A 25,773-nucleotide genomic window follows, 5' to 3' on the forward strand; every position below is an offset into this window, starting at 1 on the left:
AGTCCTAGTCACCAAATGACTTTATGTGTTGCTGCTCCTGTGCCTTTATATATTTTGTCTTCTGTGCTTGGAATTCCCCTTTCCATCTTCTCCCCTTGGCAAACTCCTATGCATCCTTCCAGATCAAGCTCACATGTCTGCCTTATAAACCCTCTTCAGTGCCTTCTTTACTTTGGACTTCCCTATGAAAGGTATATTCTTTGGTACGTATTATGGTACTAATCTCCTTGTTTCTGTTTTGATGACCACTGTGAGACTGTGAGCTCCTTCAGGGCCTTAATTCATATTTATTTTCTCTATAGTAGTTATATCAGTGCTTGGCACATGGTAGGCCCTTGTTAATATTTGTGTTGAATGAGTAACAGTCTAGTGTTTTGTTTCTTTAAATAATAAATTTCCTATGCCAGCTGTGATGCTTGTAGTCCTAATGTGGTCTCTATTTGCTAATATGTTTTGGAAAGCAGTATACCAGCTCTTCTTTACTTTTTTCTTTATTTAATCAGTCTTATTTTTTGTCTGGTCTATTCTAGCTCTGGACTGGGAAGAATGGGAAAATGGGCATTTGTCTCATTTAATTTGGCAGTGCTAGTAGTCTGTTGGGTATTTTTGAGGGAGGTCTCCTTGGCTACAGAGGAGGGTGGGTTTTCTCCAGGCCTCTGTAGTTAAGAACAGTAGTAGAAGGACCTGAATCCTTCAGCCTCTAAACAGGAGGCTTTTTGGGTAGGTTTGGCACATATCACTCAGTAGTGGTTATTAATTCATAAGTTCCCAACTGGCATGCCAGGCATACAGGTATGTGACGGGTGGTCTGAAACAGTGATCCCCTGGGGTCATGTGTAAGCAGTTTCATCCTTTTACTCCAGTGTGCTGAATACTTTATTCGTGTACCTTGATGTGGAAAAGTTGGGAAGCCCTGTGGTAAACAAATGGATGTGGCTGAGGCAGGGTTAGAACTGATACACAGAATCTTAGGGCTTAGTTGCCTTCCAAGCTAGGAAGAACTAATTTTCACGTCATCCCACGTGATAGCATAGGTTGGAAGTAATAGCAGGTTCAGTCAAAGTTAGGCTTATTGGGAGCAACCCAACTTCTAAACAGTAGAGAACTGGTTAGATGAAGTGTAGCGTAATACTGCTTAACTGTGTACAATTAAGTTCATGGATTTGGCATTACATGAAATCCATTTACTGATCGCATCTATCTATAAATGACCAGTATCTGAAATGAGACTGTAAGAGGTTGGATTTTCTTTTTCTCTCTCATGAAAGCTGCTTACTTATAAAAGTGTCAAGTTTAGAAAAGCTATCTTAAATGGTTGATGTTATTAAAACTAGTAATTTGGGCAGACCAGGGAGGGATGTTTGTGTCAGTTTTCTGACCCGTGAAGGTAATGTCATGGAGGGTAAATGTGGCCTTTTCTAGTGGTTCCAATGGATAGCAGGACTGATGTGGTGCGAAAAGATGTTACCATATGTGGTTTCTAGGATCCCCTTTTGTTGGGTCTCTAACTCCTTTGGAATTAATATTGGAAAGGTGACTTGAACTGGGAGGCCAAAGACCTGGGTTCTAATCCCAGCTTTGCCACTAGATGGCAGTGACTTTGGGCAGGTCCTTTATTCTTTCCTGACCTCATCAGTAAGTAGATGAGGTTGGGATAGATTTTTGAGGCCCTTCCCAGCTGTGACATTTTATGGTTCTATTATTTCATATGGTTCTTACTCTTTTCTTTTCAATGCCCAGGTATTATCCATGCAGCAGAGGAGAAGGATTGGAAAACTGCATACTCATATTTCTATGAGGCATTTGAGGGTTATGACTCCATCGATAGCCCCAAGGCCATCACATCTCTGAAGTACATGTTGCTGTGCAAAATCATGCTCAACACGTAGGTGCACATTAACTTTGGGATATGAGAACTCAGGTCCTTCATCTAAGATTTTCTGCCATGGCAGAGATGGCTTGGGCAGGGACTTTGGCCAGTTACAGAAGCAGCGGCTGCCACCTCGTGGGGCTGATTGAGGTGGAATGGGAGGATCGAAGGTAATCCAGAGCACTTTTCCTTTCTAGTCTTTCAGAACTGGGGAGACAGATTTCAGAAATCTCTTTCCCAGCCCCTCTGAGTGTTCTCCTCATCCTACAATGCTGTCCAGAAGAGTTGTTGAGCACAGGACAGAGGGCCAGGAAATGGCTTACAGACCAGCACCAGCCAATGGGCCACCCAGAATGGGAGTGGTTAAAGGAGAGGTTAGGGGGAGGTTTGAAAAAGGCGACAACGGCAAGTATGACAGCTAGATCTTTTTCTAAAGATTTACAGAATTATTCCACATTCTTTTTTGGGAATAAATGAGATACTGACTGGGATTCTTTTTGGATCTTGGGATTAAACAGGGCTTGTGTTTTGAAAGATCTGTTATACTGGGATTTGATTTATATGTATCATTTTGCCTGTTGGGTCTATTACTTCTGGTAGGTTCAGTGTGGCTTTCTTTTTCTTTCTTTCTTTATTTTTTGGCTATGTCGTGCAGCTTGCGGGATATTAGTTCCCTGACCAGACCAGGGATTGAACCCGGGGCCACGGCAGTGAAAGCGCCAAGTCCTAACCACTGGACCGCCAGGGAATTCCCAGTGTGGCTTTCTTTTTAACGTTGAGTTTTCTTGCTTTTCAGCACTGAGCCCAGAGTGGAGAAAGCCTAGCGTCTATGGTGTGAGAGGCCTATGGGTTTAGGGGTGGGGGCTTATTACCTCTGTGGGCAGAGTCTTTTCAGAGGAAAAGATATTTGCCTGAACATATGCTTAGAAGCATAATATCCTGGAGCAGTTGACCGAGTATGTATTTTTTTTTTAGCCCAGAAGATGTCCAGGCCTTGGTGAGCGGGAAGCTTGCACTTCGGTATGCGGGGAGGCAGGTAGGGGATGCCTTGACTGCAGTTCTGATCTCTGCTCACTCTGAGGCAGCGTGTTATTAGACATGGTGTTCAGTGAGACCGTGCTCTTCAGGTCTCCATTCCGCTCTTCATTCTTTCTTCCTCCCTCTTTTCATTAAGCACGTTCGGTATATTTCCTGTACTGTTAATTCTTGGCCTGAAAAGTCAATGTTTGGTGCTCTTTTGGGTATTGGGTGGTTTGAGGGACTTAACAGAACTCAGAATTGAACTGGAGCATTTACAGTGAGTTAGGTTGCATTTAGCTTCGACCGGAAAGTATATCTACCATGATCTTGGCTTGAAAATTTCATGCGCGGAATAAGAAATCTTGGATTCTCCAAGAGTGTGGAGCCGGGTAAGGTCTGATGCGCGTATGCTTTAGAGAGGTCAGATTGCTTGGTGCAGAAACTAGGTTTTGATGACTCAAGTGCTTCTCTTATCAGTACCTTCCCACTCTTGTCCTGAGTTTGGGTGTGGTCAAGAAGAGGCCTTTGATGGTCGGTAGCCCTATTTGTGATGGCTTTTATGCGTGAGTAGGTAAGAGTGTGACCTGTGTAAAGATGATGTCTCAGATGTCTGCATCATCACTTTGTACTTCACTTGATTATCACTGGTAAAGTAAAAGTAGTCTTTCTAGGTTTCAAATGCAGTTGTCTCTAAACAGCAGACACGTTGGCTATCTCACTGTATCTTTGGCAGAATGTCCACAACAGATGATTTCTTCCTTCTATACAAGTGGCCCTAATTGGCTTTTCATCAGAAGAAGTTTCAGATCAGCTCCTAGTTTTGACCAAAAGAATATTGTTTATTTCTGTAGTGAAAGACTATCATATCTAGAATTAGAGTTGAGGAGGTGGGCTAAGAGAGGTCAGGTGTCCAGAACAAGGCCAGATAACTAGTAATGGTGAAGCGAGACTTTGAACTTGGGTTATCTGGCTTTAAGTTTCATGCTATTCTCATTATGACATTTTTCTGTCTATAGGACAAATGCTGGAGACAAACTACACTAACGATTAGCTTTGCATCATTTTTAAAGTCTGCAGTATAAGACACTACCTTCCTTGTTTAAGTACATAGGCTGGTACAAGAGGAGTTCCCTCTGGTCCTTTGTTCCTTGATGACAGCTTTCAAGCAGGAGTCAGGCACTCAGGAAGATGAATGTTGATGAAGATGAATGTAGATTTCGTGCTGAGTAGAGACTTAAGAGCTTGGTCGGGTACCTTTTATAACGTTTTATAAAGTTAGAAGTTGCCCCTTAACCCTTGGTTATACCTTCATCACTGGGGTTTTAACATTCAGTATGATACGTAGCATTTTGATGCTTCAAGCTTAATGAAAGTAAATCTTGGTCTGTGCCCTGCACCAAACCCAGCAGAATGAGTTTTTATAAAGCACAAGGTATGATCAAGTCTGAGGGCAGGAAGGGTTCTGTGGGGTGTAGGGATAGGGAGTCTTGGAGGAGGGGCGAGGAAATCGCACTTCTCGGGCCATTTTCCCTTTTAGCTTGTCATCTTTGGAGAATGCTTTATCAAAGTTTCTTTTTTGGAAAACTTCCTATTTCCTAGTACCTTTAAGTCACTTCAGCTTTCAAAGGGAAACTGGTTGGCACACAGTGGTATTCCTCTAGCTTTTCTTCCTAGGCCTCTGAAGAAGAGGAGTGGTGGGGCAGGTTCTTCCTTGCAGCCAGAAGTTGTGTGGACATAGCATGTTCCTAATGAGACTTGTTGGGATGTGAGTGTGCAGATCACTTTCACTGTTTCTCTCTTTATTCTTAGACAGAAGCATTAAAATGTGTGGCTCAGGCTAGCAAGAACAGATCACTGGCAGATTTTGAAAAGGTAAGCAAGGTATTGGGTTGGTAGGGAACTGGTGGAGGGGAGGGGCATTTAAGCACTTTAAAAAGTTTTTTTTAATCTTTAAGTGATTATAGTTTTACAAGAAGTTGCAAAGATAGTACAGAGTGATCCCATGTACCATTCACCCAGTTTTCCCCAGTGGTTACATCTTATCTATAGTACAGTATCAAAACCAGGAAGTAGTTAAGCACTTCTGTACAATGAAACTTGTTGAATTGTCATACCTCATTTATATACAGTACCTTTCAGTTTCAAAAAGTTCTGTCATCCTTCTTTCACTTGATTTTTTTTTGGCTGCGTTGGGTCTTCATTGCTGTGTGCAGGCTTTCTCTAGCTGCAGTGAGTGGGGGGCCACTCTTTGTTGTGGAGCACGGGCTCTACGCGTGTGGGCTTCAGTAGTTGCAGCACATGGGCTCAGTAGTTGCGGCGCGCAGGCTCTAGGGAGTGCGGGCTTCAGTAGTTGTGGCACGTGGGCTTAGTTGCTCCGCGGCTTGTGGGATCTTCATGGACCAGTGATTGAACCCATGTCCCCTGCGTTGGCAGGCAGATTCTTAACCACTGCACCACTAGGGAAGTCCCCTTTCATTTGATTTTTCACAACAAACCTGTTACCTGTATTTTATGCTTGGGGAAGCTGGAATTTAAAGAGGAGGCCTGGGTCACACAGCTCATGTGTGTCAGGGTCTGACACAAGCACCATGCAGCATGGTCTTAGATGTTACTTCAGCTCCAGAAATGCCAGGTCTGCTTCTCCTCTGTGGACAGAAGAGAAGTTTTGATGTGTGCATCTGGGCTGAGAGATACTTCCTTAGGACAGAAGTTCTAGGCTGGCCTTGCCTCCTGTGCCTTTCACTCAATGTTTGTGAAGGTTTGGAAAGGGAGAAAAACTTGTCTAAGCAATCGGGTGAGACTTATACTTTTCTGAGCCTCTCTCTTAGTCTGAGTATAATGACCAACTTAATAAAAACAAACCTAGATCCAGGAAGAAAAATAGTATGGACAGAAACTAGACCATGTGGCTCTCTGACTGTCCCCAGGGTTCATCATCTTACTTGAGGTTTCTTGCCAATTTCATTTCCTTACTTGGCATGATTTGCTTGCTTCCCTTAACACCTTATAGCACAGCTGACATGAGGCTGGGATATTGTGAGAACATTACTAAAGGTAAATAAATCACATACACAAATAAACAAAGAGTCTAGATCATTTTATCCCCCAATTTGGATGGAACACTTCTAGTAGGGATTAAAAAAAGGGTCTGTGATCAGATATTTGGGAAACACTAGGGCTAAACAAAATTAGAAAGGTACTTTGTTTTCTGTGCTGATATTCCTTATAAAACCCCAAGAGCTAGCTGTGGAATTCAGCATTTCCTATTATTTAACCTCAGAATTCCCCCTCCTCCTGCCCCCATGGAGGCCTTATTTGTTCTGTGGAATACATATTGAGAACTGCTTTTGCAGTGAATTTAGCTTGCAAGCTGAGCTGCTTCTTAGGGCTTACATGGTTTGAGCTGTCAGTGTGAGGCTTTTGGACAGGAAGATGGTGCCTAGGGTTAGGCTCCACCTTTCACTTCTTTTCATTTTCTTCTGCCTTCAGTCGTGGCTGTTCTTTCATCTTCCCAAATCCTCCAGAACTACAGTCAACCATGTAGTTACAAGGGCCAGCTCACTACTTAGGAAGCTGCGAGTAGCGTGACTTTCAAGTCCTTTTCTGTGCCAATCTCGGCTCTTTTGGCAGGCTCTAACAGATTACCGGGCAGAGCTCCGGGATGACCCAATCATCAGCACACACTTGGCCAAGTTGTATGATAACTTGCTGGAACAGAATCTGATCCGAGTCATTGAGCCTTTTTCCCGAGTACAGGTAAGAACCCTCTTGGGGACTCTAGCTCTTCTCTGGTGGCAGGGGGTTTCTGGCTAGGCGTCCTCACTATAGCCACCTCCCTTCCCACAACCATTCAGAATAGGAACTCACTTCCAAGGGTGTGCCTGCTGGGCGAGAGACCCCCAAGAGCTTGGGATTTTCTTGACAGGGAATGAGAGTCAAGGAGAGGGTTGCTGTGGGGTAGAGGCTGGTGAGATTGCCCCTGCTTGTTTTCAGTGCAGTCTCCTCCTAGCTTTTGTAGTCACTGTGCATGTGGTAAATGCTTTCTGTTCTGGGTGTGTGGGACAGGAGTGTATTTGTTGTCTGTAGTGATGCAGGGTAGGCAGATGGACCAAGCACAAGAGACCTAAGCACAGCCAAAGAGAATCTGTCCCTGTAGAGACATTCGGCAGGATTTCAAGATACAGCACCACCCTCATCCCGATATTAGAGGCAGAAGTAAAACTTTCAGTGTTGGTGTCTTTTTACCTTTCCTTTTAGATCGAACACATATCTAGCCTCATCAAACTCTCCAAGGTAAGGAGTCCTGAGCTTGTCTTGAGGGTAGGGATGGGGAAAGGGGCATGTGGAGGGGCTGCCGTTTACACCCGCTGGGCCTTATTGCAAAGCTCCCAAGCTTCTCAGTGGGGACTGGGGACCGTGGGCTGAGAGCTGCAGATGCATTGTTGCTGTTTTATTTTCAGACCATTTGCTATAAGATCCTTTTATACAAGGCTTTCATGTCAGTGTGATCTCTCACTAGTAGATGCTGGGCCCTTTAATCATGTGCTTTGATTTTAGGCCGACGTGGAAAGGAAATTATCACAGATGATTCTTGACAAGAAATTTCATGGTGAGTAACAGTCGTACCGGCGAGGGGGCTGGTGGAGGTGATGAAATGGTGAAGAGGCATCATGCTCTTGTTTATCTTGAAAGAAGATGCTCCATTGTATCACCTGGTGGTTCCCTGGGATCCTTGCCCCTGTTATGCCTGTGATGAGAGTGTAATAAACATGCACGAATGGAACAGGAAGATGACTTCTGTTTCTACTCCTTTCTGGAGAAAGTGAGGCAGCTAGGGAGTGGGCTGCTTCTCAAATGCTCGTGTGTCTAATCCTTTCTTTTACCTGGGTTTGCTTGTGTTTTCTGCAGGGATCTTGGACCAGGGGGAGGGTGTCTTGATTATTTTTGATGAACCCCCAGTAGATAAAACTTACGAAGCTGCTCTGGAAACAATTCAGAACATGAGTAAAGTAGTGGATTCCCTCTACAACAAAGCCAAGAAACTGACATAGGTGAGTGCTGACTCCGGGACCCGGGCCCGGGCAGCGCTGTCTTCTGCCTGTCGAGACTGAAAGCCTCCTGGTGGCCTTGCGGCTTCCCCGATTGACACTGCTCTGTCTTCTCTTGCAGAGTTGGATCTGTAGCGGTCCTTTGGAGAGTGTGTGTGGCGGGAGAGTGAAACCTTTGGGGAAAATGCTAGGAGATTTTTTCTTTCTGTTCTACTTTTCGCTCAGAAAGTTTTTAAATCCTCATTTGGTGCATCTGTATTCCAGCCGATAGGTGTGCCAGTTTTCATGTAATCTTTACTGGCCCAACTTGGGAGTGGGGAAATTGCTTAAAAAAAGAAAAAAAAGAAAAAAAAAGGTTATTCTAAATAAAAGGAAAAAGGCTTACACTACCTAAAGCTGTGCTCTCTGCCTCCTGGGAGAGGGCCACCAAGCCAGGCGCTCCGCCAGCCACTGGGGCTCCTAACCCACCCGCTGGGTGTCACCTCACCTCCTCTTCAGAATTGGGTGTTCGCCTGACTATCAAAGCAACGACTTTTTATTCTGTTTGTACTGAACCAAAACAAACAACTGTGTATAGACTGCTATTTTCCTTTTTATTTGAAATGAGGCGTTTCGGTGTCCTTTCCCCTGCCATGTGGCCCATCCCCCCGCCCTCCCCCCAACAATGGCTCCAGCAGACTGGCCGAAGGTCCCGCCGCCGCCACCGCCGCAGCAGCACCTGCACGGCTCCGCTCCAACCTGGGAAGGAATGGGGACATGGCCAGGAGCTAGTGTCACCATGGCCACACAGGGAGCAGTGTGGGCCCTCAGGGGGCCTGCTGTGCATGTGGCTCTTTTTAACACAGTAAACTAGATTAGATGTCAGTGTTTTAATTGCCCCTCTCCTCTGCTCTTTTCTCTCTCCCCCTCTTTCCCCTTCTCTCAACCAGGAGACCATCCCATGTCTCTTCCTTCCTCCTTCCCCCCTCCAGGGGAGCCAGGCTGTCTGAAATACTTCAGCTTCTCTCCCCATCCCCCTGCTTCTCTCCTGCTGTCAGATGGATTTATTCCTTTTTTGAACAGTGAACATCGGAAATGAGACTGTGGGGTGTGTTGTTGTTTGTTTGTTTTTTTTCCTCCCAATTTTTGTTGTTGGGTTTTTGAGCAACCTCATGTCCCCTTCCCAGGGAGCTTTCTTTATTTACCTCTTAGAAATGGAACGGATGGGAGGTAGAGCACTGTACTCCAGCATGCTTTGTTTTATGATGAGATTACATAGCAAGGCTTTTAATGCCATTTGGGCAGGTAAGCTTCTGCACCTCTGTTGTGCTCAGCTATATTTTCTTCTTCCTCTCATTCTTCTTTGTCTTCTTTTTTCCTCTCCCCCTCCTCCTGCCTCCTTCCTGCTGGCCTCCTTTTATCTTTCTTTCCCTTTGTCAGATTATCCTTCCAGGTTTTCGTAATAAATTTATATTTTGTAAAAGGATTTTGTTGTACCAGGTTTTGCATCCTCACTGAATCTGACTGGCTTTTATTTTCCTCTCCAAAATCAGGTTTTTGTTCTCAACATCTTTCCCCATCATGTCCAGTCACTGTTTTGGTTTTGGCACCATCAATATCAAATGTACAAACGGTTCTTGCTAACCAACACCAGGTATATCTGATGTTCAGATGAGTTCCAATAAAAACAATTTTTTTTTCAAAAAGTGTCCTTTCTTGAGTGCTGGAGGGCTTCTGACCAAGTCCAGACAGCTCTGTGTAGCCCTCTAGACTGGACAAAGCTCTACTGTCTCATTTGCTTCATGGGAGACCTTTAGATCCGGGGTCAAGTGGAGGGCTTTGGGTGAGAAAGTTGGTCTGTGAGGGCTAAAATGGGAAATGGGGCTCAGTTATCTTTGTTTTTCCAAGGCATCATGGTCCAGTGAGGACATGGGGTTTGGGTTGTAATATCCTCTGAGCCTGTTTCCTCACTTACACGACAAGGATGGCGCTTTCTTGGTAGGTAATTGTGGTGGGAGTGCTACATGAAGTCATGGAAGTACAGGTGCCTGGAGAGCCCTGGCATTCACTTGTGGCTTAGTTTTAGTTTTTTGGAATCTTGTTCAAAAGGATTGATTTTATACTACCCCTCAGACCCTGGGAGTGACCTGTCTTGTGGGGCTCTGGGGCCACTGGGAGGGAGGGTGGGCTCTAGCCACCAACTCCAGTCTGAGCCACTCTCTGCTCTCTTTCAGTATTGTGTCTCTGTGTATAGTTTTACTTAAGAGTTGTGCTTCAATAAAGGACTTTAAAAATATTCCAAAGGGATCAAGAGCCCGAGCAGTGGGGGGAGGGCAGTCCCAGGAGCTCAGTGGGGCAGCAGCCTTCTCGTCATCTCCCTGGGCAGGTCTGCTGACTTCTGCAGACCCGTGCTGTCCAGTGTGTGGCCATGAGCCCCATATGGCTGTTGAGTCCTTGAAATTGTGGCTAGTTCAAACTGTGATGCCCTGCAAATGTAAACAAACCAGACTTTGAAGAATGTGAAAAAAGAAAAATTGCTCAACTTCTTTTTTATATATATGTTGAAATATTTTGAGCATTTATTGGGTTAAATGTACTATTAAGATATACCTGTTTGCTTAACTTCTTTTATGTGGCTGCTAGAAAATATTTAATTATCTACGGGGCTTGCATTTGTGGCTCATGGTTTTTTTTGGACAGCGCTGCTCCAGACCTCGAGGGACTGCTTCCCCTCCCAGGCCTCGGTAAGCTGCATCTAGGTGCAGCTGAGAGGGTGGGGTAGCCCATGGGCTAGCATGGGCCTGGCTCCCTCAATTATGGGCCCTTCCTGGCACCAGGCTTCACGGTGCCCGGGCTTCCTTGTGTGTTGATGAGATCCTGATGGCGTTGGGAGCGGCGGCTGCGTCCCTTGGCTGTGGAGCCCTGCTGCATGCTAGTTATGTAACCTGTGCTGCCCAGAAAGGCCACTAGATGCTGCTCTGTGATGCCTGAGAGAACAAAGCACGACTTCCTCAGGAGCCAGGGCTCAGACCTGCTTTATTTGGAACCCTTTCTGAGAGCTGGCTGGCTGTGGCCTTGGCCTCCCTTCCTCAGAGTGGTGTGGGAAAGGGGCATGCAGAGGATGGGAACTCTCCATGGACATCCCAGCCGTGCATGTAACGCGCAGGCTGGCCTTTCCGGCAGCTAGGGATAGACTATAGGATAAAGAGGCTGATTGATGGGGGTGGGATTTGGAGAGCTTCCCTGCAGTTCTCTGGTGAAGACAGAAGAAAACAGCTGTGCATCATTCATCCAGGTCTGCCTCCTGGGTCCTTGATCTGCCATTTGTGGCAGATTGTAGCTATTCCTTCTTCGCTTTGCAGTTGGAGAAGTACTGGGAGCTGGGAGGGGGAGGGGGGTTGTTGGTGTGTTGAGTGAGCAGAGGAGTGGTGTGGTGCCTCAAAACAGGCAGAGCAGGCACAACACGGGTGGACAGGGTTCCAGGGTTCTTCGGTCACAAAAGCCACTGTGCTGGCAGTGCCATCCCATTCATGCTCTGCTGCACACATGACTTTGCCTCTGACAAGTGTGAGGAGGTTGGAGTAGTTCTGCCAAGAGCTCTTTTTGAAGGTAGTAGGGGAGGGCTGGCTGGGCAAAGGCAAGAGAGGACGCAGGCTGGAAAAGGCCCAGGCCAATGCGAGCTTCCATGGTTTGGGAAATGGGGTGGGGTGGAGCTGGGTACTGCCCACCATGAATTGGAATAGTTAGTATTGAAATTTTGTAGGTACAGGTAAGTACAGGGCGGCTCCAGATAGTTCTGAGGGGTGGATTACAGGCTTAGAAATCTAAGCATATTTTGGGAAGTGGAAAGCACTTAACCCCTGCTCAACACAGGAAAGGCAGTGTGGACATGGGCCAACTCAGGAGCTGGGCCTCCATTAGGGGCAGGATGAAAAAAGGCTGGGGTCCAACTTTGCCTTAGGAAGAGAGTCATTGGGCCAGTGGACCTGGAGGAGATTGCTTCTTAGAGCTCCTTACTATGGAGGATAGCTCCATTTGAAGAGCAGGTAGGGGTTGTACACTGAGGAATGTTCAGAGGGAGGGGCACACTGGGCTAAGGGCCTGCCTTTATCTTCTAAGTTAAGATGACAGCTACTGTGGATGTTTCTCAAGGACTCTACAAGAAGTAGCCTTCTGGGTACAGAGTAATGCATTTCCCACTGTATGGTCACCAAGGCCCCTAAAGCTTTGTTGCCACTGTTGACAGAGGAATCTCTGAGTAGTACTTTAGCAAATTCTAGTACTTTCTGATGATGGTAGCATTGTTTGAATGATACCAGATTTCTTTACTGCTTAGAGCAGTAGGCAGAACTGGCACAGGTTGTGTGCTGGAGTGGCCTGGGAGTCAGGGGATTGGGTGTTCTCTGGATTGCTACTTCCTCATCACCAGGTCCAGAGGCGGTAATTTGGATTAAGATATTGTTTAAGTCTCCTGTTTCCCAGGTTTGTGGTCAAATCTGAGTCAATCTCCAGAACTAAACAAAGAATAGTGAAGAATAGCCTTTGTGAAGAATCTGGATTCTTGTTCCTTGTGAGAGGAAAAGTTCTTATTAGAACCAGAGTTTTACTCAGAATTTAATAATTTTATGGGCACCGAATCTTCAAATTATATATGCTTAGCATGAAAAATATTTAAATCAGCAGATCAGAGGCTGGTTGGAGAAGCAGTTGCTTCAGTTGTTCTATAACAAGAGGGCTGGTGGAAATTTTGAGGTCGCATTTGTGATGGGCTCAGTATTGGCCCTTCTCTGGGGCAGCGACCGAGCCAGAAGCCTCAGGGCTCTGTCCCAGGTGTGGTGTGGGAAGGCTAGTCGCTCTGTACCTGGGCCGTGGGCATTTACCTGGGATGGGGCAACAGAGATCCCAGAGGGAAAGGCACTCAAAACTGATGCGACAGTCCCCTTGGGATGCTTGGGGCACTCAGGCGGCCTCAGCAAAGGCTTAGCCTCTCCCCACCTTGCTCCCTGAGCTCCCTAGCTTACGTCCCCGGGGACGAGGAGGTTAAATGGAAGGAGGCTGCTCGGGGTCCTAGCCTCCGTGGATGGCTTCTCTGGCGGCCAGGGCGGGGACGCGGCCGAGAGCGCCCCCGCGGCCGCAGCTGCCGGCGCCGCGGCGGGAACAAAGGCAGCACGTGTCTGGGCGGGGCGGCGGGCGGGGTCGGCCCTCGGCCCCGCCCCGCCCGGAGCTTTTCCACCCGCCCGAGCTCGGCTGCGCGGTGCGCCCGCGACTCTCGCACGGCCGGGCTGTTGCTGGTGGGGCGGCGCCGAGAGGGCGGCGAGCAGTGTGGGAGGGGGGCGGCCCCGCGGGGCGGGGCGGGGAGGGGCGGGGCGGTGCCGCGAGTACCCGCCGCCCGAGCCCGGGTCCTGGATGGGGCGCGGCGAGTAGAGCGGCGCCTGGGGCTCGCGGCCGTGTCGCTGCCAGCACAGCGCGCAGCTGGTGCTGAGCACGGCGGCGGCTCCGGCTCCCGGGCGAGACTAGGCCTGGCCGGGCCTGCGCGTGGGCCGCGCGCGCGCCCGAGAGGGAGGCCGCTGAGGTGCGCGCCGGGGCGGGCGCGGGCGCGGGCGCGGCGGCGGCGAAGGCGGCCGAGCGGGGGGCGGGGCCGCGGCGCCAGCAGAACCTTGGACAGAAGCTCCGGAGCCGACGCCGCCGCCACCGCCGCCGCCGCCGAGCGCGAGCCCCGCCGAGCCCCGCCGAGCGCCGGGACCGCGGCGTCGAGCCGCGGCGCGCATTGCGGAGGGTGCAGAGCGCAGGAGCCACCTGCTCGGTAAGCCTGCGCCTCGGGCCGTCCGCTGTCCCCGGGGAGCCGGGCCGGGGTCGCGGCCGCGTGCGGTTTCGAGGCGGGGTCCCCGGCCACCTCCGCCGACTCCCGGTCCCCCGCGCTGCCATCCGGACCCTGGCGGGCGCGGGTGCCGGTGCCGCAGTGGAGCGGCCGGGTTGCGGCGCGGGGGCGCGGGCGGGGCCGTGCCGGCCGGGGAAGGCCTGGGCGCGGGTCCGGGGCCAGGTCCGCGGGGCCGCCGAGGCCGGGGCGGAGGAGCGCGACGCGAGCCCCGCCTGGTGCTGAGAACCATCTTGTTTTCCACACAGATCCGAAGGGGCGGCAAGCGACCCCGGGAGCGCCCCGGCCTCCCCCTGGCCGCCTCGGGCTTGGTGAGCTGTTTCGTCCCTCCGGCCGGCAGGCTGGGCGCGCAGGGGCGCAGGTACCCGCCCGGCGCGCAGCGGCACCATGGGCACGGTGCTGTCCCTGTCCCCCAGCTACCGGAAGGCCACGCTGTTTGAGGATGGCGCGGCCACGGTGGGCCACTACACGGCCGTGCAGAACAGCAAGAACGCCAAGGACAAGAACCTGAAGCGGCACTCTATCATCTCCGTGCTGCCTTGGAAGAGGATCGTGGCCGTGTCGGCCAAGAAGAAGAACTCCAAGAAGGTGCAGCCCAACAGCAGCTACCAGAACAACATCACGCACCTCAACAATGAGAACCTGAAGAAGTCGCTGTCGTGCGCCAACCTGTCCACGTTCGCCCAGCCCCCACCGGCGCAGCCGCCCGCACCCCCTGCCAGCCAGCTCTCGGGCTCCCAGACCGGGGTCTCCTCCTCCGTCAAGAAGGCCCCGCATCCTGCCGTCACCTCCGCAGGGACGCCCAAACGGGTCATTGTCCAGGCGTCCACCAGCGAGCTGCTGCGCTGCCTGGGTGAGTTTCTCTGTCGCCGGTGCTACCGCCTGAAGCACCTGTCCCCCACGGACCCTGTGCTCTGGCTGCGCAGCGTGGACCGCTCGCTGCTCCTGCAGGGCTGGCAGGACCAGGGCTTCATCACGCCCGCCAACGTGGTCTTCCTTTACATGCTCTGCCGGGATGTCATCTCCTCTGAGGTGGGCTCTGACCACGAGCTCCAGGCCGTCCTGCTGACCTGCCTGTACCTCTCCTACTCCTACATGGGCAATGAGATCTCCTACCCGCTCAAGCCCTTCCTGGTGGAGAGCTGCAAGGAGGCCTTTTGGGACCGCTGCCTCTCCGTCATCAACCTCATGAGCTCCAAGATGCTGCAGATTAACGCCGACCCCCACTACTTCACACAGGTGTTCTCCGACCTGAAGAACGAGAGTGGCCAGGAGGACAAGAAGCGGCTCCTCCTAGGGCTGGACCGGTGAGCCTGCTAGCCTGCATCACGGCTCAAGGATTCAATTCATTTTTAAAAATTTATTATTAAATCAGATTTTGTGTACAGTATGTGTCTAGCGAAGCCACGAAGGGCCCCTCCCTTCCCACCTTCTCTCCTTGGGGTTTTCTTCAGCTCTGCCAAGAACTCTGGATGCTTTTGAACTCCCGAACCTTGTGCAAAATTCAGAAGATGTATTCAGAGACACCCTGGCTCCTGACCTTTCACTTTGGGGAATTCAAAGGACTGACCTGCCTCTGCCGCCTGTGCTCTTGCTGGACCAAGGCAGGGGAGGCTACCCTCTGCTCCCCACAGCCAGGCAGCCCAGAGTTTCTGGTTGGAGGCCCTTTTCCGGGTCCTGTTTTGGGTCCTCCATTCTCCCAGAGGCTCCTGGAGCCAGCCACCCTGACTGAGCCGCATGTGGGGTTGTGAGGCAAGATGCCCATGGCCCTGGGACAGCCTTTTCAATTGAGGGGAAGCCGGCCTGGTGCAAAGAGTGTGTCCTGTCGTTTGACCATGCACGACCCGGTTTGCTCTTTTTTCTTTTTTAGGGACAAGGGCTTTCCTTTTGTGGAGACATGGAACTCGCCCCCCTTCCCCTGCTCCCAGCGGTGTTGGCAGTGTTGGTTAACAAGCTGGTTTGACTCATTAAGTTCTTTCATTTTGGGTCCCAGCTCTAAAGGGGTGGGGTGAAGCTGGGGACAACTCCTTTCCTGGGTGAATTTTTCATTTGAATCATGCAGCTTAGTCACCCTGTGGTGAAGGCCAGGACAGCTTCAGGTGCCCATTGTCAACAGCCTGCCTTCTGGGCAGGTGGGATTGCCATGCCTGGGACTGAGCCGGTGCCCACCTAAGGGCTAAGGCCTCTTGCTGGTGCACGTGACATTTGTCCTGCAGAGCTGCGGGGCGGTGGGGGGTGATGTCAGGGATCAGGGTGATGGGGTCATGATGTACCCCCGCCCTCACCCCTGTTGATTTAAAGCTGTTCCCAGACAGTTCAGTTTCTTCTGAAGGTGAAGCCTTGTCCCGAAAGGGCCAGTGAGACAGCTGGACCTTGGAGACAATTACAAGCCGGGAGCAGAACTCCTGATTGCCTGCTGATTCTACAACTGATCATTTGCAGCTGCTGGTTTTGGTTTCCACCTTAGCCTGGTTGGTGGCTGTAAAAACACATGATGTGTACTTAATCAATTTTCTTTCTAATTCTCCCAGATCGGTGGCTTGGGGCTTCGGAGAGGACCAAGAGAAGGGAGCAAGTCTTTCTCTGTCCCTTCGGCTTTGGGGAACAAAGACTGATGTGAAGATGCTACAGAGAATTCTCTCTTCCAGTCCCAGTCCCCCAGGGGGTGCTGGAAGGGGAGGCTGGGGGGAGGCAGGGGGCGGTTTTACATAGGATTAGCTTCCAGGTGGCTGCCGATTTCAGCAGAAGCACTACTGAAATTCACAGAAAAAAGAAAAAGCTGTGAAATTGAGGTCCCGATTTAATAGGCCCGGAGCTGAGACTGCGGGCCCGTGGTGCTCCCGAGGAAGAGGGCCTGCCCGAGCCGGAGAGCATTGGCCGCAGCTGCGCCCCGAGGCCCACGCTGAGCCTTTCTCAGGACCGCCAGCCAGATAACCTGCCGCGGGGCTGGAAGGAACCCGCGGCTGCTGGCGCGGACCTCGCCGCGGCGCCTCTTCTCTGCTGGAGTTGTCACCCAGCCCGTCTGTGCAGATCCTGCTGCCATGTGTGACCTGAGGTAGGAGGCCCGTGGGGGCAGCGGGCCCTGGCGGCACACGAGAGGGGGGTCCGGGTGCCGACTCTCAAGAGCAGGGGCGTGGGTCTGTAGTCGCTCCTTCGCGGGCTGCGCTGGGCCTGAAACTGCGGGAAGGCGCATCCGCAGGATTCCAGTTCTGTGCGTTTCCTTCTCTCTCCATATTTATTTTTTTAAGTTTTGGAGGCGGTGCAAATTTCAGGAGTGGTTGGGGACTAAGGAAAGAACTCTCTAGTTCCATCAATGTGAAGCCTGGTGGGGTCTCCTCCCTCCCTTGCACTGGTCATCAGTATTGTGTAGAGGAACTGATATACTTGAGTGTGCAAGCAATGAACCCATTTGACATGCTGCTATGAAGACTACTTTTAGAACAATTAAAAAAAAAAGGAAAAAACTAACCTACAAAAAAAAAAACCCTTTATTCTTTCATTGTTGCTTTTACAGTGATATTGTGCATGCAAACCAGGAGCATTTTGTGTCTTAAGAAAAATAATCTTAGAACAGATGGCTGTGAAAATTACACCCGTGCACAGAACAAGTCACAGGAATAATAGTTCAGGATTTGGTTTTTCTCTTTCTTGTAAACCTGAAGGGTTGATATATTCTTTCCATGCAGTTATTAGAACTTAGTTTTGTTCCAGCCGTTGTTAAACTTGCAATGAAAAGAGAATGTACCATTTTTTCACTCGGAATTATTCATAGCTGTATATTTGAAACTGCTAATTACACACGTGCGATGTATGTTGGTTTTTTAGTGCAATTTCTTCTGTAGCTATTCTTTGACCAAACTGTGGGTGTTGTTAATATTAATTTATATTTGTCTCATTTTGTATGTATGCGTAGCGTGTTTGTAAGTATGTGTGGTTTATAATCTGACAAGGTCATGAAGCTCAGTTTGGCTGTAATTTAATTCCCCTTCCCTTATTTTTATTTATTTTTGTACTGTGCTGAGTAAATAAAATGCACTGACCATCCATTACATAGACCTTTTCTGTGGGCACATCCTTCACGAGCAGGCTGGGGGCCCCTCTTATAAATGATTCCTGCGCTTAAAACGTAATTGGATTGCATTGTGGGGGAGGGGAGTATGGGCGGAGGGAGGGTTAGGGGAGAGGCCTTAACAAGCGCGTTCATGTTAAGGTGATTAAGAAAGCAGCACAGGTTAAGTCAACTTTGGTTTCTCAGGAGTTGCTTTCCAAAGGCTCCCTTGCCTTGGCGGAGCTGGGTGACCGGGACCTCCAGCCAGAGGGTCGGGCCCAGGCATGGCCTGGCGAGGGCTGGCTCAGCGGGTCCTGCAGGGCAGCCGGCTTGGCACTAAGGCTGTGGCTCCAGGTGTCCTGGGCCTGGCTCTGCTCGTGGTCCACGGCCCAGAGGCTCCCAGGCCAGCAGGGGTCCATGTGGCTCAACCCCACCAGCCTAGCTCTGTGCAGGTTTCTGAAAGAGAGAACTCCAACCCCGGGGCTCCCAGATAAGCAGCCACCCTAGCCCCTAATTGTGGCAAGGGTGGGGCCCCCTACTGGTTGTACTGCCAGCGGTCTGTGCCCACTCACGCCACCACCCTGAGCTGCTGGGACCTGGCGTTTTGGACTTGGTCCCCCCCCCAACCCCCTTGGCCCTGTCCCCCGCTGGCTGGAGCTGCCCTGGGCCTGGGGGCGGGGTGCAGCTCAGGTGGCACCTTGGAAGCTGTCAGCCTTGTGATCAGGGCACCTCCTTTGTCTGAGTCAGAAGCCATCACTGCGGGCTCCGTCCCGCCAGTAACCGGGGACCTGGTAGCATCCTCTGGCTGCGGGGCCCTTGGGTGCTGGGGATGCCCCATCTCCCCGCAGGGCCTTGCTTGTCTGCAGCTCCCCGACCCCAACCTGAGGGCTCGGGGAGAGGCTGACGAGCCACGGCTCACGCAGACCTCTCCTCCAGCTGCAGCCCTGGAGATCCCAGCCTTGCCTTTATGCGTGCTTCGATCTCAGTAAACGTGAAAGCAATGAGCTTCAAGTCTAGTGCACAGGCCTCAAAATGGTGGGAGAAAGTGTTTGGATTTAATTCCACTGCCTGTCCGCCTCCTGGCTCCGCCTCCCCCCAGCTTCGCACTCACCATTGAATACTTTTCATCAACAGCCCCACGTAAACTATCCTCCATTTTTACCTGATTTGTGTTTAATGCTCCCTTCCATCCTCTGGGTTAACAGTTTATAGAAGCCAAAATTTGACAACTGTAGATACAGTTTTCAATTCAAAAAGCAGAACCTTTAAACGTAAGATTTAATGCTTTATTGCTCTTGATGATAAATCAAAATATGCTTTAGAAATAAAGTTAATTTAATAGAAAATAGGAATATACGCACCAAACCATAAAACTGCATTTAATTAAATCAAGAGAAACACTTCATCGCATACAATCACTGTGTCCTCCTGCCTTCCCCTCAGCGCTGTGATCACACCCAAAATTCTTTCTTCAGTTGCCAGACACTGTGACTTTCTGTAGGACATCATGAAAAAGTGCTTGTGGACGGCGGTGGTGCTCTGGCTGAGGGCTCAGGGACCAGAGGCGACACCAAAAGGTGGGAGGGCAGGACTCCAGCCCCCGTCCTCTCCAGCCTCTGAACGGCATTCGTTTGGCATGTTTTTGGTGTGTCTAAAACATACATTTCCATGTATCTAGTAAAGCAACAAGTTTGGGGAAACGAGTGGAAAGGAGAGGTGATGTTCCAGTTAAGATGGATCGATAGTGTCAAGGCGATTGGCAAAGCTATGGGCGCTGCTGAACGGGGTCCCGTGCGGGCAGCTGACCAGGCTTGGAGGATGAATGGGTTTCCAAGGCCAGGATGCCGGCGGGACTCTTTGCTGTGCACTGCACGGGGTGAGAATGTGCTTGAGCCCTGGGAAGCAGGGGTGGGGCAGCCGCGAGACCAAGCTGCTGGGACCACCTGGGAGCCGGCCAGGGGGCCGCGGCAGGCACAGGAGGTGGCACCTGGTATGCTTTGTGGGGTCGGGGTGGCAGGGGGAGCCTCTGTGGCAGAAAGCGGAGAAAACGTCAGCACGTCCCTCTCTGACATCCTGCTCGGCTCCTCCTGGGGCTTGGGCTCACCCTCGGCCCCCTGACCACACGGGGTGCCTGAGTCTTTCCTTTTTCTAAGGCTCCAGGCCGGGAAGCCCGGGCTGCCCAGGGGGTGTGTGGCGTCCTCCTCAGCTGAGGCTCAGAGGAGGGTGGTCCCGGAAGCATCTGGAGCACACACGCGCTCTGCTGGGCAGGGACTGGCAAGGCGGCGGCTCTCCTGGCCTGGCCTGCAGTGCCAGGACCCCCGCACTGTTTCTGTCGCTCCACTTCCCCAAGTTCCTGGGGCTCAGGCCCTCCCACCCCAGTCCTGGTTCTCCACGTGAGTGTGAGGCAGAGGTGTTTGGAGGGGCAACTTCCAAACCCCGGATTGCTCCCCTGCTCCCCACCCCCCATTCTATTATTAATTAGCGTTCCTGACAGGAGTGTGGGCACAGCAGACATGATATGATTAGCAAACTGCAAAAGTAAGTGCAAGACAACCACGGCCCAGGCTGTGCGGTTAAGTAAGATGATCCCTGGAGCATCCCCTGCGCTGCGCTCTCTGGGGAGGTGGCCACGGGGCTGGGGGCAGGCTCTGGGCAGGACAGACTGCCGGCCCTTGGCTCCTGGGCTGAGGGGCTGGCCCTACAGGTGAACCTGCTCACCTGGTGGTCTTGGCTGGCTGCTGGCGGGGAGGGGGTCCACGAGGAGCTCTGAGAAGCTCCCTGAGCCAGGGCATGGGGCTGCCATCACCCTGGGGAGAGGGCAGCTGGGCCCAGGGAGAGAGCAGGGCTACCTCCCCAGCTCATGTCCCCCAAACCTCCCCCGACCCGGGGGCATGGCTTTGGCTAGAAACTGCATCCGGGCTCCCCAAGCCCTCGCCTTGCAGGGCCAGCTGCTGGTCACAGGGTCAGGCAGGCTGACCTGGCCTGGCAGCGGGCGGCCTTCTCTGACTGCAGGGGAGCTGTAGTCGGGGGTGGGGGGTGGGGTGGGGTGGTGGCTAGGGGCTGGGCAGGACACGGGGTCTTTGGTTTGCTGAGGGGTCTGCGGACAGTTGGGACCGAGGAAGACGGAGGCCAAAGGCAGAAAGCAGGGGGTGGGCCTCGGGGAGGGGCCGCAGGGGAGGCGGGGGCCCCTCCCAGCGTGGAGCCTAGCGGGCGGGCTTCGGGCGGCCCCACCTCCCCGCGCATCAGTTGCCCGGCACGCTGAGGATGAAGCCCGAGCGGTTCTTGGTGAAGTCGGGCTGCGGCTGGTTGAGCCGCGTCTCCACGGAGACGGTGCACTTCCTCCCGTGCAGGCTGCATTGCACAGGGTTGGTGACGTTGACTTGAAGGTGGCGCTTCTCACTGGAAGGACCGAAAAGAAGACAGGCGGTTAGCAGGGGGCCCAGGTGGGGGAGTCTCCCCGGCAGCCCCTGGGCCTCACAGGTGTCTCCAGGCCAAGGCACAGAGAGGATGAGGCCGGGAGAGATGGTGCTGGGCTGCGGTCCCGAACCAAAGCCCTGGGGGAGCCAGGGCCCGAGGTTCAGGCGCTGCCGGGCTCCTGAGAACCCGCTTGTGGGGCAGTACAGGGCAGGGAGCCGCAGTGCGGCACGGCCACCGCCCTCTGGCCTGAGGCTGAGGACCAGTCACTGGGCTTTAGATGTCAGCAGGGGGATGTCACAGCACGGGGCTCTGATGACACTGTTTATCAGTTCTCTCTGGTGGCAACACGGAGCCCTGGGGGCGCTGCGTCCAGTGATAAGTGGAGACTTCCCCGCACATGGTACCTGACTACCACGACGATGAGAGAAATGTCTTCTGTGAGTCCCGGCTCGGCCCTGCCTGTCGCGGGTCCCGCTGTTAGAACCGGTTGGACGTCAGCTTCCTGGAGGCCGGGAAGTGGGAGGGAGGGTCAGCGGTGCTTCTACCTGTGTGGCTGGCAGCGTGCGGGGCAGGAGCGCGTTCCCCTGCCCAGGAGCCACGTGGCCCTGCTGGCCCAGCGGGGCTTCTTCCCACCTGCTGAGCAGTCGGAGGGCCCGGAGTGCCCAGTGCCCGCGGGGTGGCTGCGCACCTGCTGGGGAGGAGCAGCGCCCGTCCTCAGGCGCCTGGCTGGGCACTGAACGCACTTCAGATGCCGCAGATGCAAGAGCTGGGAGACTCAGCGGCCGGCACAGTCCCGCGCTGCGCCTCGTGCCTCATCGGCGCTCTCCGCGCTGGGAGGTGAGAGGAGAAGGCCCTGCTCCCTGTGCTCTGAACGCCTTCATTTCCCCAGGTTGGCGCTGGGGGCGGGCGGGCCAGGCTCCCTGGGTGGCTGTTGCTCTCGGCGTTGGACGGGATGCCAAGGGTCGGACGGCAGGGGAGGCCGGCACAACTGTGCTTCCGCCCGCCTGGCCCAGGGAACAGGGAGGCACTGCCCAGGCACCGGCTGGTCTGGGCGGCACCATCACTCAGACTCACTTTCCGCAGGAAGGGGGCCTGCGGGCAGTGGCGCTCTTGTCCTCTGAGTGCCCAGAACACTGGGCTGGGCTTTGTTGGAGCGCCCAGGGGGCAGGGATGGAGATGTTGTTAGGGGCTTTCCTCATGGCTGTTTCCTACCTGCTTTCTTTTTTTAAAAAATTAATTAATTTTTGGCTGCATTGGGTCTTCATTGCTGTGCCCTGGCTTCCTCTAGTTGTGGCGAGCGGGGGCTACTCTTCGTTGCGGTGTGCGGGCTTCTCACTGCGGTGGCTTCTTTTGTTACGGAGCACAGGCTTTAGGCATGCGGGCTTCCGTAGTTGTGGCATACGGGGTCTAGAGCAAAGGCTCAGTAGTTGTGGCGCATGGGCTTAGTTGCTCTGCGGCATGTGGGATCCTCCCGGGCCAGGGCTCGAACCCGTGTCCCCAGCATTGGCAGGCGGATTCTCAACCACTGTGCCACCAGGGAAGCCCCCTTTCTTGTTAAACATCTTGTAGAAACAGAAAATGAACACAGGAAGAGACCCGTGGTTATCTCTCATGGGCATTAGGTATCTGATGCTTAATGTCTTGTCAGCTGCAGCTAAAACCTTGGCTTAGGACGGCTATTTTTAACCAGACTTGGACATAAAAATAGCAGAGCCCATTGGAGGCAGTGACTCGGGCACTTCTCCATTCCTGCGGGAGCCAGGCTGCCCTGGGGATAGATGCACAGCCCGTGATCTGGGTGAGGGGTCCTTCGACCCTCATCCTCTGGCTGGCCTGGAGCAAGCGGAGCCCCAGCACCGCAGCCCTGAGTGGCCCTGCCCTGATTCCCTGCCTGTCTCTGTGGGGCTGCCGTGGGATCTGGGCAGAAGAGAGGGGGGTGAGTGGTTCCAGGTGTTGAGGGCAGGAAGAAGAACTGGCTTTTTGGTCTGAAGAGCTAGGCAGCTAAGCAGCCCCCGGCTGGTGCTGTCCACACTGCCATCAGCAGACAACAAAGTAAGACAACGTGGATTGAGTTTGCTTTCTCAATAAGTCAAACACAGAATTACCACACGACCCAGCAATTCCACTCCTGGATATATACCCAAAAGAAGTGAAAACAGGTGTTCAAACAAAAACTTGTACAGGGATGTTTATAGCAGCATTATTTACAACAATGCAGAAAAAGCTTTGGATAAAATTCAATGCCCATTTATGATAAAAACTCTTCAGAAAGTGGGCATAGAGGGAACATACCTCAGCTTAATAAAGACCATATAAATGGGAGGAAGTCCAAAAGGGAGGGGATATCTGGATGTGTATGGCTGATTGATTTTGTTGTGCAGTGGAAGCTAATGCAACATTGTAAAGCAACCATACTCCAATAAAAATTAAAAAAAAAAACAAAAAAGGCCATATATGACAAACTCACAGCTAACATCATAGTCAATAGTGAAAAGCTGAAAGCATTTCCTCCAAGATCAGGAACAAGACAAGGATGCCCAGTCTCACCACTTTTATTCAACATAGTTTTGGAAGTCCTAGCCACAGCAATAAGAGAATTGGAAAAGAAGTAAAACTGTCACTGTTTGCAGATGACATGATACTAAACATGGAAAATCCTAAAGATGCTACCAGAAAACTACTAGAGCTCATCAATGAATTCAGTGAAGTTGCTAGGTACAAATTAATATACAGAAATCTGTTGCATTTCTATACACTAACAATGAAATATCAGAAAGAGAAATTAAGGAAACAAACCCATTTACAATCACATCAAAAAGAATAAAATACCTATGAATAAACCCACCGAAGGAGGCAAAAGACCTGTACTCTGAAAACTATAACATAACACACTGATGAAAGAAACTGAAGGCCACACAAACAAATGGAAAGATATACTGTGTTCTTGGATTGGAAGAATCAATATTGTTAAAATGACTGTACTACCTAAGGCAATCTACAGACTCAATGCAATCCCTATCAAATTACCAATGGCATTTTTCATTTGTTCTAGTTCACAGAACCTATCAAATTACCAATGGCATTTTTCATTTGTTCTAGTTCACAGAATTTAAAATTTTAAATTTGTATGGAAACACAAAAAACCCTGAATAACCAAAGCAATCTTGAGAAAGAAGAACAAAGCTGGAGGAATCACGCTCCCTGACTTCAGACTATACTACAAAGCTACAGTAATCAAAACAGTATGGTACCGGCACAAAAAGAGAAATATAGATCAATGGAACAGGATAGAAAGCCCAGAAATAAGCCCACACACTTATGGTCAATTTAGTCTATGACAGAGGAGGTTAGAATACACAATGGAGAAAATACAGTCTCTTCAATAAGTGGTGCTGGGAAAACTGGACACCTACATGTAGAATAATGAAATTAGAACATTCTCTAATACCATATACAAAAATATACTCAAAATGGATTGAAGACCATGGGGCTTCCCTGGTGGCGCAGTGGTTGAGAGTCTGTCTGCCGATGCAGGGGACACGGGTTCGTGCCTTGGTCCGGGAAGATCCCACATGCCATGGAGCGGCCAGACCTGTGAGCCATGGCCGCTGAGCCTGCGCGTCCGGAGCCTGTGCTCCGCAATGGGAGAGGCCACAACAGTGAGAGGCCAGCGTACCGCAAAAAAAAAAGGATTAAAGACCTAAATGTAAGACTGGATACTATAAAACTCCTAATATATGCCCAGGAGTGGGATTGCAGGGTCATATGGTAGCTCTATTTTTAGTTTTTAAAGGAAGCTCCATACTGTTCTCCATAGTGGCTGTACCAATTTACATTCCCAACAACAGTGTAGGAGGGTTCCTTTTTCTCCACACCCTCTCTACCATTTATTATTTGTAGACCTTTTGAAGATGGCCATTCTGACTGGTGTGAGGTGATACCTCATTGTAGATTTGATTTGCATTTCTCTAATAATTAGCACATCTTTTCATGGGCCTTTTGGCCATCTGTATGTCTTTTTAAAATTATTTAATTTTATTTATTTTTTGGCTGCACTGGATCTTCATTGCTGCACGTGGGCTTTCTCTAGTTGCAGCGAGCAGGGGCTAGTTCGTTGCGGTGCGCGGGCTCCTCATTGCAGTGGCTTCTCTTGTTGCGGAGCACGGGCTCTAGGCCCATGGACTTCAGTAGTTACAGCATGCGGGCTCAGTAGTTGTGGCACACGGGCTCAGCAGTTATGGCTCGCAGGCTCTAGAGCACAGGCTCAGTAGTGTGGTGCATGGGCTTAGCTGCTCCGCGGCATGTGGGAACTTCCTGGACCAGGGCTAGAACCAGTGTCCCCTGCATTGGCAGGCGGATTCTTAACCACTGCACCGCCAGGGAAGTCCCTGTATGTCTTCTTTGGAGAAATGTCTGTTTAGGTCTTCTGCCCATTTTTTGATTGGGTTGTTTCTTTCTTTTTTTTTTTTTTTGATATTAAGCTCCATGAGCTGTTTGTATACTTCGGAGATTAATT

General features: G+C 51.3%; 3 protein-coding genes across 5 annotated transcripts in view; 2 read left to right on the forward strand and 1 right to left on the reverse strand.

Annotated features, from left to right (window-relative positions):
- The window catches only part of PSMD11 (proteasome 26S subunit, non-ATPase 11), a 30,417-nt gene extending 20,794 nt beyond the window's left edge, over nt 1-9,623 (forward strand). For both annotated transcript variants that reach the window (XM_067716082.1, XM_067716083.1), the window contains 8 exons: nt 1,741-1,885; nt 2,846-2,906; nt 4,700-4,762; nt 6,521-6,646; nt 7,148-7,183; nt 7,448-7,499; nt 7,799-7,941; nt 8,060-9,623. In XM_067716082.1, coding sequence (XP_067572183.1) covers nt 1,741-1,885; nt 2,846-2,906; nt 4,700-4,762; nt 6,521-6,646; nt 7,148-7,183; nt 7,448-7,499; nt 7,799-7,941 — 626 coding nt within the window. In that variant the 3' untranslated portion in view covers nt 8,060-9,623. The remainder of the gene's footprint in view (nt 1-1,740; nt 1,886-2,845; nt 2,907-4,699; nt 4,763-6,520; nt 6,647-7,147; nt 7,184-7,447; nt 7,500-7,798; nt 7,942-8,059) is intronic.
- Nucleotides 9,624-10,892: 1,269 nt separating this feature from the next.
- CDK5R1 (cyclin dependent kinase 5 regulatory subunit 1) lies at nt 10,893-17,838 on the forward strand. Of its 2 annotated transcripts, none has more exons than XM_067716084.1 (2): nt 10,893-11,212; nt 14,041-17,838. In XM_067716084.1, exon 2 carries the CDS (start codon nt 14,180-14,182, stop codon nt 15,101-15,103), a length of 924 nt encoding a protein of 307 aa, XP_067572185.1. In that variant the 5' UTR covers nt 10,893-11,212; nt 14,041-14,179; the 3' UTR covers nt 15,104-17,838. The 2 variants fall into 2 exon arrangements, with proteins under 2 accessions (XP_067572185.1, XP_067572186.1); XM_067716085.1 differs by lacking the exon at nt 10,893-11,212 and adding an exon at nt 13,574-13,720.
- A 1,274-nt stretch (nt 17,839-19,112) lies between these two features.
- MYO1D (myosin ID) overlaps nt 19,113-25,773 on the reverse strand; it is a 346,572-nt gene continuing 339,911 nt past the window's right edge. The window contains exon 22 of the mRNA XM_067714337.1: nt 19,113-21,239. Within this exon, the coding sequence (XP_067570438.1) occupies nt 21,083-21,239 (157 nt within the window). The 3' untranslated portion in view covers nt 19,113-21,082. The remainder of the gene's footprint in view (nt 21,240-25,773) is intronic.

Source organism: Pseudorca crassidens, chromosome 19 (assembly GCF_039906515.1).
Source record: "Pseudorca crassidens isolate mPseCra1 chromosome 19, mPseCra1.hap1, whole genome shotgun sequence".
Classification (NCBI taxonomy): Eukaryota; Metazoa; Chordata; class Mammalia; order Artiodactyla; family Delphinidae; genus Pseudorca; species Pseudorca crassidens.